The sequence below is a fragment of the Gopherus flavomarginatus genome, chromosome 10 (assembly GCF_025201925.1).
Source record: "Gopherus flavomarginatus isolate rGopFla2 chromosome 10, rGopFla2.mat.asm, whole genome shotgun sequence".
In the NCBI taxonomy this organism is placed as follows: domain Eukaryota; kingdom Metazoa; phylum Chordata; order Testudines; family Testudinidae; genus Gopherus; species Gopherus flavomarginatus.
Genome location: NC_066626.1, coordinates 49623634 through 49639225, shown reverse-complemented (window position 1 = coordinate 49639225; position 15592 = coordinate 49623634). Strand labels below are relative to the sequence as shown.

The 15592-nt window shown below is 39.3% G+C and overlaps 1 protein-coding gene across 2 annotated transcripts in view; it reads right to left on the bottom strand.

The window, feature by feature from the left end:
- Positions 1–14706, bottom strand: part of ITGB6 (integrin subunit beta 6) — a 48351-nt gene extending 33645 nt beyond the window's left edge. For both annotated transcript variants that reach the window (XM_050969223.1, XM_050969222.1), the window contains exons 1-8: positions 14577–14706; positions 14389–14465; positions 13593–13672; positions 10768–10972; positions 9148–9394; positions 7336–7501; positions 6513–6674; positions 5527–5622 (exon numbers count right to left, since the gene is read on the bottom strand). In XM_050969223.1, the coding sequence (XP_050825180.1) occupies positions 5527–5622; positions 6513–6674; positions 7336–7501; positions 9148–9394; positions 10768–10972; positions 13593–13672; positions 14389–14449 (1017 nt within the window). In that variant the 5' untranslated portion in view covers positions 14450–14465; positions 14577–14706. The remainder of the gene's footprint in view (positions 1–5526; positions 5623–6512; positions 6675–7335; positions 7502–9147; positions 9395–10767; positions 10973–13592; positions 13673–14388; positions 14466–14576) is intronic.
- Positions 14707–15592: the final 886 nt, after the last annotated feature.

The following is a 15592-nucleotide window of genomic DNA, read 5'->3' as shown; positions in this document are numbered from 1 at the left end:
ATCTCATGAAAAAAATCATGGTTAGTTTTTTGACTCTTGGATTTCAGTTCACCCTTGGTCAATAATAGAAAATACATCACCCGCGCAAAGACTAAGAGATTATGCATTTTAAAGTCTCATTGACTCAATGGGACATAAGCACTTGCTTAAAGTTAAGAACATGCTTAAGTGCTTTCCTGAATTGGAGCCAAAATGCACCCTTGCAGCTTGATCCTGCTCCCAGTAAAGGCAACGATAAAATTCCAATGGACTTCAGTGAACCAGGATCAAGTCCTTAAGCAAGTCATTGTCCCTCCTTGTCTCCTAGCACTCTGCCCTCTTCTTATTCCCCTAGGATCCTTCTAATTGCTCCTTCATCATATCCTTTGGAGGATCTTCCTTATTTCCCCCCCATACATACCAGGTTTCTGTGGGGATTTCACAGGGCTCTGTCCTTGGTCCCCTTATTTTCTACTTCTATATCTCATCTCTGGGTAATCCCAAGTGCAAACACAAGTTCAACTACCATCTCTATGCTGAGGACTCACAGATCTCTCTCTTTCTCTCTCCACTCCAGACTTCTCTCCTTCTATCCAAACTAAAATCTTGGCCTGTCTCTCTGACAACCCCCTCCTGAATGTCCAGCCATTAGCTCAAGTTCAACATGGTTAAAACAGGGCTTTAAACGTTCACCTCAATCCCTCTTGCTTGCATCCTTTCTTGGTCACTCTGGGTGACACTGCCATCCTGTCTGTCCTGGGTGTCATCTTTGATTCAGACGTCTCTCTAGGTCCTCACGTCTCAACTATCTAAACTTTGCTATTCTTTCCCTATAATACCTGTAAGGGTGTGTGTCTACGCTGCAATCACAGGGTATGACTGCAGCTCACATAGACACACCTATGCTAGCTTTAATCTAGCTAGTTTGGGTATTGGAGCGAGGCTGCAGCAGCATGGGTTTCAGTGCACACTTCTCAAGCCTGTCTGGAACCCTGACCCTGGGTGGCTAGCCCACGCAGACACCTGTGTGAGATAGCTAGGTTAAAGCTAGCTCAGGTATGCTGCCTGCTGAACTGGCCTCTGACTACACCCAGGGTTAAGGGGGAAAGCGGAAGCTAGTTTTGCTCCCATTGCTTTTGTGCACTAACCCACTAAGGACTGCTCTGGTGCACATGAGGAGTAAGCCCCAGGTTGTGGCTGCAGAAAAAGATATTTAAAGCAAAAAAAAAAATTAAAATCAAAATAGAAGTTTTTAAGGTGAGTCCAATCTCCATGCTCAGGGGAAAATAGTGCACGCCGAGTTCAACAGATAAGGAACTAGTAGATGTCACTCAAGTATAATCACACTGCAACATATAGTTACATAAGCAAAGGGAGTAACTAGCTAAATATTTATGGCATCCACAGAGCAGGTATTAAAATTCTATCACCTAAGGTTTGCTGGCTGGGGATCTGATCCTATGGCCAATGCAATCTTTCCACTGACTTTAATGGGTGCTGGATTAAGTCCTGAGCCTAAACTTGGAGTTATGCAGCTCCTCTTAATCTATTGTCTTATTGCACTGAAAAGATCCATCCCTCACTGAGTGCATGAAGGTTTCCTTTGGAATTTTCCAGTGGTCACGGTCTGCGCTAGCCAACACCATTCTTATCAAAGGTTTTATGTTTCAGTATCTCTGTGTCAGTTTTATACCAGTATCAAAGTTATCAAGTGGCATGCTTTGTTCACTGGGAACTGTATACTAAGATTTACAACTAACAAAAATGTGAGCCATTGTTAATCAATCTATTACTTTTTGTTCTCTACTTTCTTTGTCAGAAAAATAAAGTGCCATCATTTTCTGTCTTGTATAGAATATAGCAATTCTTTTAAACATATTCTATCTACTGCTTTCATCTTTTGCATGTGACACTCTGTCACTTAACTGAGTATCTCCTGTTATTGTTCCTTGTGCACAGCCTCACTAACCTGCGGGTTAGATGAACAGTTAGTCAAAGCAAATATAAAATAATAATAATAATTAAAAAAATCAGACTTTTATGGCTGTCTTTCACAAACATCAAAGGACATATCTAAAACTATGGGACGGTATTGTCATATTCCCCACCTGTGTCAATCAAACTCAGAATATTAACCTAGAAGTCCGATTCGCCCATACTCATGACTATAAAGAAAATGTAATATGACAATATAAATCAAGATTATAAGACTGCAAACACTGAATTCTGGTCTAGGAGTTATTTTTAGACACTACAGATTTCTTCACAACAGCTTGACTTGGCAAAAATATACATAATAAAGTAAGATGGATACTGGCAGTTCTCTTAATGGGAGCATTGTGCCTATCCATTGCGCAGCTCAGAGTGAAAGAGAAGAGAGGAAAAGGCCCCTTATGTGTGGGAATTGCTCCCTGTAAAAATCCCCAAAGACATTACACTTCCAACTCTCTCCTTAACCTACCTGCGCTGTGACTTCACTTCTACCCCAGCTCAGGGAGAGTTGGCTGGAGAACACAGGGAAAAAGGCCAAAAATAGCATGGCTCATCAGAGAGACGTGTTGCCAGGGAGGCTGAAACCAGGGACTGCAAGGATGGTCAGGTCTTCATGTGTAATCTGGGATTGGTGAGACTACAGCTGGTCTTTTCTATAGATCCTCCAGATCCAGTGTTATAAGGCCATGGGTACAATTTTCAACAGGCCCCTTAGCCATTTAAAGTTTTAGAAGATTTTTACCATGTCCCCTCTACATCATGGGTGGTGGGCATAATAGGCATGGGGAGGCTTGGCTTCCCCTAGTGTAGCCGCTGCTGCTGGACCCTGGTTGCAGGTTTGACAGGGGAAACTTTTGTTTTTTACTATTCCCCATGCTGGTGCCGGGGCAGCTGAGGAGGCGGTATGTGCTACTCAGCTTCCTGGGATCATCAGTAATCTCCCTGGAGTCCAGAGAGATTACTAATGAACCCAGGAAGTTGAGTAAGGCATACTGCCTCCTCAGTCACCCTGGAACCTGTATGGTGCTTATCAAAAGCTCAGGTTCCTCTTCCAGAAGAGAAAAGAAGAGAAGAACTTTTGAATTTTCCTTGGGGGCAGCATAGGGTCTGCAGTGGCTCTGGCTGACCCGGGGCTCCTCCAGGCAGGTTGTGGGGGACGGGGGAAAGAGCTTGGGGCTCTGGCTGGCCCGGGCCTCCTCTAGCATGGGAGGAGGGTGCAGAGGGTCTCGGGACTCCAGAAGAGGGGGCAGGCAGAAGGGGTGGGCCGGGTGCTAGCCTCCCTGAAGTGCGGCTCCACCTGCCACCTGCTCCACAATGACACAGACACCTCATAATGGAGGGGAAGGGGCTTATCAAGCACAGAATTGTCAGATTACTTTTCTATGGTTTTACTGCAGATGGGAAACAGGCTTTTTCTCACTCATCTTTGACTTATTTTTACTCATCATTTTAAACAGGAACTTTAAGTGTTGTGGGCCCACTCCAGGGATGTCCTATCACTCCATACACTGGTTCTGCTGGGTACTGGTCACTGGGAAATTCCCCAGCTATAGGAGAATCTCCAAGTATATTCAGTCTAGGCAGGAGCGGCACCAGGGTTTTTGGCGCCCTAGGCGCAGGGCCAGCTCGCCCTAGGCGTGCCTGCGGATGCTCCACCGGAGCCGTGGGACCAGCGGACCGTCCGCAGGGACGCCTGCAGGAGGTCCACTGGAGCAGTCTGCCACCCTTCCAAATCCTAGGTGGTCGCCTAAATGGAAGCACCGGCCCTGAGTCTAGGGGACAAACTGGGAGTACCTGGGGAAAATGTGCATGCTGACACAAGTTATGGCTGCTTTAGTTTCGCTGAGGGATGGAACTGCCTCTGGCCAAACCCTGAATAGATGCACAATGGTGGTGCAAAGTATCTTTTCCACTCCTTGCCCCAGTCCCATTTGCAATAAAATGTCTAATCTCCTCTCCACCGTCTCTGCTCCCATTGCCATGCAATGACTTTTTAAACAAAAGAGTCTTCATGTAACTGAGACTTGTATTCTTCACTTCAAACAATGCTAAGTATCTTTTCTCCCTTCAGTGCATACAGGCAGTTAGATGTCAGGGGGAGGGGAGAAGTTCTCCCTTCTATTTTGCCATTTTGTACTTTATATTTCCTGCTACCTTCCAACTTATCTCACTGAAAAGAAGTTTCAAACTGAAGAGCAGGAAGAAAACTCTCAGATCACGTAAAAACACATTGAGAGATGAACAAAAGTTCATGCGGACATTTTGTTTCAAGGGGTATCCCTGTCTCACAGGAGAAAAAGCAGGCTCAAACATTAGTACCCAGCATCTTAAGATACAACTGTCTAATGCTAGTGATTATGCTGAACAGTTTAGATAAGCTTCAGGGTAGAACATCCTTATCTATTATGATTTAAAAAGTAGGTATTTCACAGTGTGATTCAACATAAAACCCAATTTACAATTCCATAAAGAACCATAAAATCAGTACATGATGAGGTGCTTTCAAAGTAACTGAGTTTTTAGAAGTTCTAAATCAGGTATCTAATTTTCTAGCTATATTTTTAATTATATATGCACCTTGCAGGGTTGAATCCTCAATGCTAGTCTTCTCAAGTGGTACTATATAGGGCCCTTCATTTTCAATTTTTATTGGGAATTTATCAGACAAAAAACAAACAACAACAACAACAAAATCAGGTAAATATCAGTGCAAAAATCTATTATTAACTTTTCTGGGTAAATATCAGGGTTTATTTTGGTGGATGGAAAGACAGAGGAAAAAAGTATTCAGTAGATTAATGCTTTGAATTCCGTTCATCAATGTGGTTTGCTGCAGAACTAAAATAGAACTCAAAACACAATGCCACCTCAGAGTTTAAGAAAACAGTATATATCTCTAATCCCCAGATAAAACTTTTCATTTGAATAAAAAGTTTACTGTTGTAGACTTAGAACTATTAGACTATGAACATTTACATTTAATAATTGGGCCACACCATTTGCAGTGCATATACTCATCATCCTTTTCTCCTATTTTTGTTTTCTTAAAACTTTTGAATAGTTCCATGTGTTCTGAAATGTATTCTGATACAGATTTTCATTTTCTTCCCATTTTAGCATGTTAAATCTTTAAAGCATTATCTACTAACAGCTTGAAATGTGGACGTGGTGGCATGAGATTCATCAGTGTGTTCAGATGCACACACAGTTCTGAGCTTGCAGGCATGCCTGTTTATAGTGTCTATCTTCTAATCCAGACTAATACATAGCCTTACTTCAACAGGCAGCTTTGCATATACACACAGACTAATATATATCTCATGCAATGTATTGTATTGTATTTTCCTGAAAAAAAAAACAGTTATTTTTTACATATTTGAATGATACAAAAATAGGGTGAAAATTGGAAATAAACTGAATAATACTTTTTGTAAAACCCTGGAAATTTTCAGTTAAAATCAGTTTAAACTGAAAAAGAAAGGGCTTATGTACAAACATTATCAAAAGGAACATTAAAGCAAAACACTGGAGAGTTACACATTTTAGTTACCTCACCTCATAGAAGTAAACTTGTTCCTTTGTTACAGCAAAAATTAGTAAAACGTTATTTTGCACAAGCTTGTCTGTTAGTTGGCCAATTGTTGGATACTCCTGAAAACAAATATAGAGAGCCAAATCAATCCCTGTTTTACAAAAAGACCAATGATTTAAAAATAGTGATGAAAAACATTGCATGTTATCTTTAATGAACATACATTCATACCATGCTCGGTGTAATATAAATATATAATTACAACTACATGTGTACAGAGTAAGTGTGTATGTGCACATAGAGCCTTTCCTTCTGGTGCTCACATTACCCTGAAGAGACTGAGTGCTCCACCTGTATGTCATGCTTTGGTGCTTGGGGTCAGGAGGTTTTAGTCCACACTGGAACACAGGCCTTTGGAATGTTCTTTAAATCTCTTAATTTAAATCTCTTAAATCTCTGAATTTAGACTCTAAGAAGGTGAGAAAACTAACTCTTGGAGGCAAGGACACTACTTACCTAGCACAATATGGCCCACATCCTAACAGGGGCCTTTAAATATTACCATAATAGAACTATTAATAACAGTATTAGTCTGAGCACTTGACTCTTAGTTTGAAATGTTTTTCTGACCTCAGCAATGTCCTACACATTCCTGAACCACTCCTTAATTTACTTCCTTTAAGACAAGTGATGAAAACATATTTTTGCTCCTCTCTCAAGGAGAGGATGCCAATAGGTTCTGTTCCACATGTTACCCATGGTGGCAGTTATTGGGAATAAGAGATATCACTTTTTCTAATCATAACATGTTCTGAGATCACTTAGGTCAAATTGCTGTGTCCTTAGTTTTGATTTTATGAAAATATGTGATTAAAATTAAAATGGATGACATCAAATGACTGGATTTCCCAACTCCTACTGCATATCACTGAACACTATCATTAATATTCCAATTCATCTTTCCTGTACTTTAAAATTCCACAATGAAAAATTGTACAAAGCACGTTACCAAAACTGTTGACATGGAATATTCATTATTGTGGTCCAAGTGACAATGCCCATCATTTGGAATAACAATCCCTGCCAGTTTACTGTCCATCCCAAAATGGGAATCAGCATCACTCACAAACACCAGCAGATGTAGAGAGTCATTTCTCCACCCAATCTTTTCCTGTAATTAAAATGTAACGGTTTAGTATAGACTTTGATTATATTGATAGAAATAATACAGGATGATGGGGTAGAACACAGAAGAAGAGGTCTTTCAAAGAGATCTTTAAAAGGTAATGTCCTCTCTGCTTTAAGCAGACATCAAAAGACACCATGACAATTATTTAACAGAGTTCACCCCATTGCCTCTGACCAACATATCTCCTCTTCTCATTGTTGTGTTGAGTGAAGTGTGTATAGCTGCTTGTCATCTATATAAAATATTGTGAATCATTAAAATATTTAAAGAGAAAAAATTGAAGAAACTATTATGATTATGTGGTAATTTTATTGCTTTTCATTTCCCATAGACACCCAATTATTACATGATCAGTGCTTTTATTGATGGAAACTACAAAACAATCATTTTTCAATGTGCGTATTTAACTTCATTATATACACTTTTCTAATGAAAAAAGAGATAATTTGAATATACCTTTACAGTCTGAACAAATACCCACTGAAATCAGTGGGGGGCCTTCCACTGATTTTAGTGGAGTCAGATCAGGATCAAAGTCTACATTCTGAGAAAACAAGAGCTGCTTATTTTTTTTTAAATACCATTAAAATCTATTAATATTAAAATGTGGAGTAATAAATATTACACCTAGAGGTTTCATTACCTTGCAAACAGCTGCCTGCATAATTGCATCAAATCCTCCCTCTGGAGTATCTATATTAGCTGAGATTTTCTGTTCTTTCACAATTTCATTGAATCTTTCAGCGTCATTTGTTAATGGCAAAACATGTTTGTATCCAAAGGTAGGTAAGCAATCACGTGGAACACTTCTATAAAATAAATGATATATCTATGTCTATATCTTACAGCCAAAGCAGAGATAGAATGCACACACGGTAGTTTCTTTGTAACTCTATCTAGCTTAGTTTTCAGGTGAACATCTCTTCTGTGTAACTTATGTGACAGACCCAGGCCAGTGCGGTACAGGAGTCTGGTAGAGGGCAAATATACTAGTCACTGGATGAGTAGTTTTCTGTTCCCTGAGTGACCAGAGCAGGGGCTGCACTAGAGTAATCAGAAATCTGCTAGAACAAATTAAGGCAGACAGGCTGATTAGAACACACCTGAAGTCAATCAAGGCAGGCTAATCAGGGCACCTGGGTTTAAAAAGGAGCTCACTCCAGTCAGGCAAAGAGGAGCCAGAGGAGAGGAAGTGCGTGTGAGGAGCTGGGAGCAAGAGGCACCAGGAGCTGAGAGTGAGAGAGTGTACTGCTGGAGGACTAAGGAGTACAAGTGTTATCAGACACCAGGAGGAAAGTCCTGTGGTGAGGATGAAGAAGGTGTTTGGAGGAGGCCATGGGGAAGTAGCCCAGGGAGTTGTAGCTGTCATGCAGCTGTTACAGGAGGCACTATAGACAGCTGCAATCCACAGGGCCCTGAGCTGGAACCCGGAGTAGAGGGCGGACCCGGATTCCCCCCAAACCTCCCAACTCCTGATCAGACACAGGAGGAGTTGATCCAGAGTGTGGGGAAGATCACTGAGGTGAGCAAATCTGCCAGTAAGCACAGGACCTACCAAGGTAGAGGAGGAACTTTGTCACACTTGTTTTATTAATATGACTGCTGAAATTAGTACCTTTATAGTTCAGGTAACAGACCAAGTGAAAAAACTTCAAGGTTAAAACATAACATGACACTCAGTTAATTTTAATGAGAAACTGTGCGTTTAGATACGCTGTGGCTAAAGAGTGGTGTGAAAATGGCACTTCCCCAGGAATAGCCCTGGGAGGCATTGTGCCCCACTGATACCCTGCAGTGGCATACTCCTCCTATGCTCCTCTTGTAATCTGTTCCAGCCCTTTACAGGGCACATTATACTCCCACCATCACCTTGCCTCCCCACTTGTTCTGAGGAGGAGAAGAGTATCAGGCATGCAGCCCCCACTCTCCTCAAGCACCCCAGAGTTATGATCTGGGCAGGACTCATGCAGCATGGGGCTCAGGGGACTGTTTCTGGTTCTTTAAAACAAATAAATAATAAGAACATTAATAAATATACTGAACTATTGTTGTTTGGTACTTTTGAGTACTCAAAAGTATGGTGAGCCTTTACAGCTGTAACATGAATAATCCAGGATTTAAATAAATAATATATATTTCAAGCACATTCAAGAGATATATAACTTGAGTATCAAAGTGCAAATCAGTCAAACACACCTGTAACTAGCAGGAAAATCTAAACAGAAGGCAAAATGGCAAGCCTCTTGCCCCCTTAACTCCCCCTCCCCCCCCCAACAACCCAATGGGGTATAGAAAATGACCAGAGTATGAACCAAGAGCCAAGTCTCATTTGCTTCATTCGCTCAGCTGCAAGTGAGTCAGATGGAAAGGCTCCAGTGAGGGCAGTGAGCAGGATTTTGCCCCCAGTGTTCCATCATTAAATAATAACACATACATAGTTGCTTTCTTTGCCTACCTGCAAGGGTTGTTTATTTCTTCAGCCGTGGTTTTGATGAATGGTGAAACTGGTTTTTCAACAAAAGACCCAAAGCCCAGTCTAAAGTTGCTTGTTAGTTTTGACATTTCTTTGGAAAGAGTTGAGCCTAATTCCTTTATTGTATTCAGATCATCATCCATGGAAGCAGAAAGGTCCATGAGGTAATAGAGATCAACTGGATAATCTTCAGTCTGGCGAACTTTAATTTCTATTGTTTCTTCATTTCCTAGTAAAGCCATAGGGGAAATGGAGAATAAATTAACACATTTAACTTTAGACAATGTTACCGTCAATATAACAATGACTGTCTGTTTATTCTTAATAGTACCGTATGTGCCATTGGTGGAATTAACAGAAACGTATAAAATTATCAGTAAAAATTCCAAATAGAAAATCTGAAAGGCCTTAAGTAGGTATTACGTGACTGGCACAGTAAAAGTTAAGTACTAACTTCAGGTTTAGGACTATTTGATTCCTGTAGATCTAGTGTGTTAGGAAAAACAAATGGCAGAGTGCAGCTTTAAAACCTTCAGATATGAATCTATAACGAAACAGAAGTTAGCACTTGTAGGAGAGAGTGCAAAGGTTAGTGGTCTGAGCATGGGACTGGGAGAGTGGATTACAAGTGCGCCTGGGTTCTATTCCCGGTTCTAATACAAACATACTGTGTGTTGTTTAAACCTCTCTGCACCTCATTTTCCCTAGGACAAATTCTGATCTATGTTATATTGGTGTAAATCCACAGTAACGCCATAGACCTCAGGAGATCTTGCAAATCATGTTGATATCCTCAGATAAAAACACTATACGACAGATTCTCTGCCGCAGCTGAGATTTTCTCAGGGTAGCAAAGAAGAGGCAAGACACTGGGGAGCTGGCTATGGTTGCAGTTTCCCAAATCTCTCCTCATCTCTGCCATGGCCTGGGTGCAGGATAGAGAAGCCTCCAGAATAGGTGCTGCTGGGACCTGGAGGTGCTGCTGTCGTGGCCCCTAACCTGAAGTGGATTCCATTATATATAAGGTTTACAGTTTGGTTTAGTGGCTCTTAGCAAACCCACTATAAAAACTGTTCCAGCACCCCTGGCCTTCAGACTTCTCTAACCAATACCAGCTGGCCACATCCCATGGGATAGCTCGCCTACTGTGCTATGACCATGGCCCCTTCATTTTCACCCTCAATACACCTCCTGCATGAAGGGCACAAGAAGAACTGTAAGGAACTAGCTCTTCCAGCTCTACACCCATGGGGGGGATTCCCAGCCCCATCGATGTGTGACATTTCCATTCCCTTTGTGCTGCCCCCGGGCCATGAAGAAAATAGAGCAGGGGGATTAATCTCCTTTTACATAAATGCAAAGTACTTTGGGGGGAATTTAAATAGATCTTATCTATTTTAGATCTATCCATCAGAGTAACTCATGATAAATATTCACTAGGTCTTATATGATTACAAGTAATGCTTAATTTTGAATTTGTTAATACATTTTATTTAAATACAGTAAATACATTGTTTTTTAGATCATTAACCATTTATTCTGAGAAACCTGGAAAGATAGCATCAGCAGGAAAGAATCACAGTTATGAACTGAATAACTTACCTGGTCGCAGTCTAAAAGTTAACTTTTGAGGGGAAATCTGTGTGACATCAGAGTTATTCTTCTGGATTCCTATGCTAAGGGGCTTATTTTTGTGAATTTCTACTTTAGAAATGGGAAATTCAATAAATTTCAACTGACATCCTTTTGACAAAAGATTTTCTGGAGCATCACACCTTCCGTGAATTCCAGATGAGTCTGTATAATTCTGAAACAATCAGCAGAAAGAATGGAAGAGTTAAATTTATTATTGAACAATGGAAAATAAATTATTTTCTGACCATCTTACCCTTGATGTTTAACTAACACCATATTTTCATGACCATGAATTTAGCCCAGAGATACACATGGCACTTGTATTCACTTCCTTGAATTCAGCCCGATGTGCTGTTTGGCCTTCTCCTGCACTTAGGACATGATCAATCTAAAGCCCATTGAAGTCAACAGGAGACTTTCCACTGACTTCAATAGTCTTTGGATCGGGCCCCAGCTTTCAAGCAAAACTTTCACCAACTGGAATGGGAGTTTTATGATTATATATTACTCTTCCTCTTCAAAGCACTATACTCACATTAATTTCCACAACATTGTTGTAAGGTATCATCATTGCTGTGTGAAAACTTTGGCAGAGAGGCTAAGTGATTTGACCAAGGCCACAGAAAGACTCCATGTCAAAGCTGGGATTAAAATTTAGAAATTCCTGGTTTCCAATCCTGTGCTCGTATCACTGGTCCATACTCTTTTCTTGTGCCTATATAAGGAATTTAAAGTTTGCCCTTAAACTGCAAATGTCCCCTGAATTTTGTCACTGAGAAACACTCTGTCAAAGTTACATCAAAATTAATTTAAATCCACAAAAGCCCAGAAATTCAGAGTTAATGCTAAGACTCTGCTCTTCACTTCCCACTGGGAGTCAAATTCTGTTCATGGATATGTGTGTGTCTCATTGATTTCAGTGGAAACATAGGAGGGAAAAAATTGCCTTTCTGTACTTGGGGCCACTTCTGATATCTACTCAGACAAAACGCCCATTAACTACAGGATCAAACCCAGTGTATGTAAAAATCACCTATTATTATGAAACCTTTGGAAAGCAAAGCATACCATCTGCAGTAGCTAACACTGAATTTTCTGGTTTCTCAAAACATGCATTATCAGGTAAACACATGGTTCAGGGCTAGTTAGAATGTGTATTTTTATCCAATAGACTATGATGGCTGCTTTTATTGAGTCTAGCCTGACATTAAAATAAATATACAGTTCTTAAATACACAGATTTTTTGCCTGCCCCACATCACCTGAGTGCAGCAAATAAATCCATGGGCAAACATCATATTTATTCTACTGACATTTCCAATAAATGCACATGATCTATACATGGTACTTCCAAACTCAAGAACTTAGTTGTTTTCTTTTTGTGTTTTATGAAAACACCCAATGGCAATTGGCCTAATTATGTACCTAATAGCATGGAAAATTTCATACTATGAAATCCTGCATTTTGAGTTGTACAGGAACTGGTTTTTAAAAAAGCATAGAAAAGCCACTTTTTTGCGGGGTGCGGGTGGGGGGGAACTTCCTAGTGTTATCTTTCAAATTGCTAAATTGCTTTTAGTAAAAACTGGATTAAAAAAAGAATGGTATGTCAGTTTCATCCAAGATGCTATTTCTACTGTTCAACTAAAACCACCTAAGGAAAGTGTTTATACATTATTTAAAGAGTCCCTTAGAGGAGAGCTGTAGAGGTAGGAACAGTAAACCACCACAATAAGGTATTTTAACACACATTCTGTTTCTCTTTCATATCTGATCTGTGTATTGTGTTTACATATTTATTACGTGCTTTGGATCTGATCCTTTGAAATGCTTAGCACCTTCACTTGCCACTGAAATCCATGGCTATGACGGGTGCTCAGCAGGACAAAAGTATCAAACACAATCCACTTGACTAAGACATTATTTTAAGAAATTTTGCAGTACATACCTATCTGATCAATAATTCAAAAACTAACCAGCAATTGACTGGCTAGCTGTTGGCTGAAACAGATTCACAAAACCCTGTGTTTGTCTATCTGTATTTATAAGAGCCAAGATTTCCAAAATCTAAAGTTAGGCTTCTAAAAATCATATCTAGGCTCCTGAATAAGCAGCCATCTTTTCAAAAGTGCTGAGCACCTAATCGTTCACCTTCTGCTTTAGAAGGGAGAGGGATGTGTGGCTCTCATTTGAACCCTGCTTATTTTATTTATTTACAGCCATGTCTATTGAGATTTAATCGCAGAAGCCAACTGCTTCACAAACACTAACAAACTGAGGCTCAGAACACCTGCTGTGAGGCCAGGACGAATTCCTATTCCTATTTTACACATTAAGAACTGAGCCACAGATAAGTTAAATGACTTGCCTGGGGTCACACAGGAAGTCAGTGACATATCTGGGAACCAAATCCGTATCTGTTTCCCAGCCCCATACGTTAGCCATAAGACCTCTGTATCTTGGGCACTCTATCCAGTATCACAGGAGCTGTACAATCCCACCATATTCACTTCCAAAATGATGAGGGCAGCTCCTCTGATAGGTAGAAACAAAAGTGCTAAAAGCTGGGGATCTTTTTTTTTTTTAAAGAAATAGAGAACAATAAAGCATAATTTCCAGATGTACCACTTTTGATTTCCAGATAAAATTACACAGGCAATTTTTCCCCTCTAAATTCTTCATGCATTACAAAAGCACCGGCTGACCCGATTAATTCAATAATTCCATCACTCATAGCCACTGCAAACACTTAGATTGTATGGCTTTGAAATTTTTAAAATCATTTACTTTACCTCTTGAGAACACCAAGCACACTGTGGTCCAGAAAGCAAACAATCTTCACAAGTCACTGCACTCCCTGGAGAACAATTTCCTATATTTAAACCCAGGAAGGAAAGAGATTAATAATGGGTTTAATTATTCTTTTTATAAAAAGTCCCATTTTGTTAAAAATATTGGAGATAAAAAATAATGACACATTAGGACATACTTAATATTATTGCAAAAATTCCATCATTAAAATATTTATATTAATTTAGTATTTAACTTGATCAATAATTACACTATTACTGGTAATTAATAAAAATGTGAGCACCTGAAGGTCACTCATCTATGAACAATATGCATACTATTATTTGTTTTCTGAAATGCATTTCATAATTGTTAAGTTTGTTTAATCATAACTAGAATTTTTAACAAAATAGATCTGTGAACATTGTACACATTACAGTTGTTTCATTCTGCTTTCCAATGTATTTGCTCTGGAAGTTAAAATTATGCCAGGTTCCACAGATACACCACCAGAGTCACAGATGTAGTGTGAAATTTCATGATGGATCAAACTGATTTGTTTAATTAAAATGGCTCAAAAGCCTGTGTGTTTGGTGCAGGTAGTTCTATATTATGAACAGATGTACTCTAAATACATTTATTGGCTATGAAGTCATACTACACTGTCAAAAACATTCATTAAGTGGAAAGGAATGATTGAACAGACAATATGAGAAGCTAGTTAATAAAAGTTGTTAAACAAAAAACAATGTAAAATATGCTTTTAAAGAAGCAGAGTTCACTAACTGTACGCCTTACCTTGTACATTGTTATTTCTTAGCAGAAATAGAAAGAACAGGAAAAGCAATACAATCCCCATTCGTTTTCAGTTCTGGCTGTGTGAATTAAAAGTATAAAAGAATAATTACCTTCAGGGTAAAATGATTAATGTGGAATGTTGTAAAAGTCATAGATTCCTGAAGTATGTATTCTAAGATGATACTTACACTGGTCTGAAGAGAAACTTCCAAAATACCAGGACAGAACATTAATACAAAGAAAACAAAAGCTACCTGAATAGGTAAAGACGACAGGCTGTGCATAAAAGCAACTTCAACATGGTTATGGAACTTAACACTGCTCTTTATCTTACTTCCTTATTTTCCTTATAAGGAAAACAGGTACACAATCATAAGAAGGTGGGGGAATTCATTCAGGTACTGATTCTTTTTTTTTTTTTTTTTTTTGGTCAACACTCGCAGTCTCTCTGGGTCCTAGAGAAATCTGTCCAGGAGATTTTTATCAAGCATACAGTAACTCTAAAGTACTGGTATTCCTTTGACTGTTTTCTGACTGAGTTCAATATGCTGGCAAGTCATACAAATAGTGAGGTGAATATACCTGGAGAGATGTATAAATCCCATTTTTTCAGGTTTCATGTTGTGGAATGAATCTTCTAAAACCAACTGTGAAAAGAAAAATCACCATAACTTATTATAACACTATAATAGAAAGCCGTTTTAGGAATACAAAATGTCTTTTGTTTTACCGTGTAGAGTTTATATATACACGTATTTTATTAGCATTATAAAGTGAAAAAGAAATAAATCAAACCTACATTATTGTGAAATGCCATTACTATTGTACAGGTGTGGTCATCTGCATGTTACTACCCCAATAGAGTCATACTACACTGTCAAAAACATTCATTGTCTTCTGTGATGGAATTCAAGGTAATTTCCCCTGCAGCTATTAATACATTCAGGTAATCATGACTAGAAAGAGGTTTTCATTGCATTTCAAAGCATACGGGGAACAAAAAAAACCTCACCGAACCTTCACAACAGTGAAGCAACAGTAATGAGTACAAGATGAAAGGAAAAAGTATGGTTAGAGAAGGGGAATGGTGGCTTCAACACCAGACTTCAATTCCCAACTCTGCCACTGACTCACGGTATAGTCTTGGGAAAGTCACAATCTTTAAGATGTTGAGAGGTGGTTTTTAAGACACATTTAACTCATT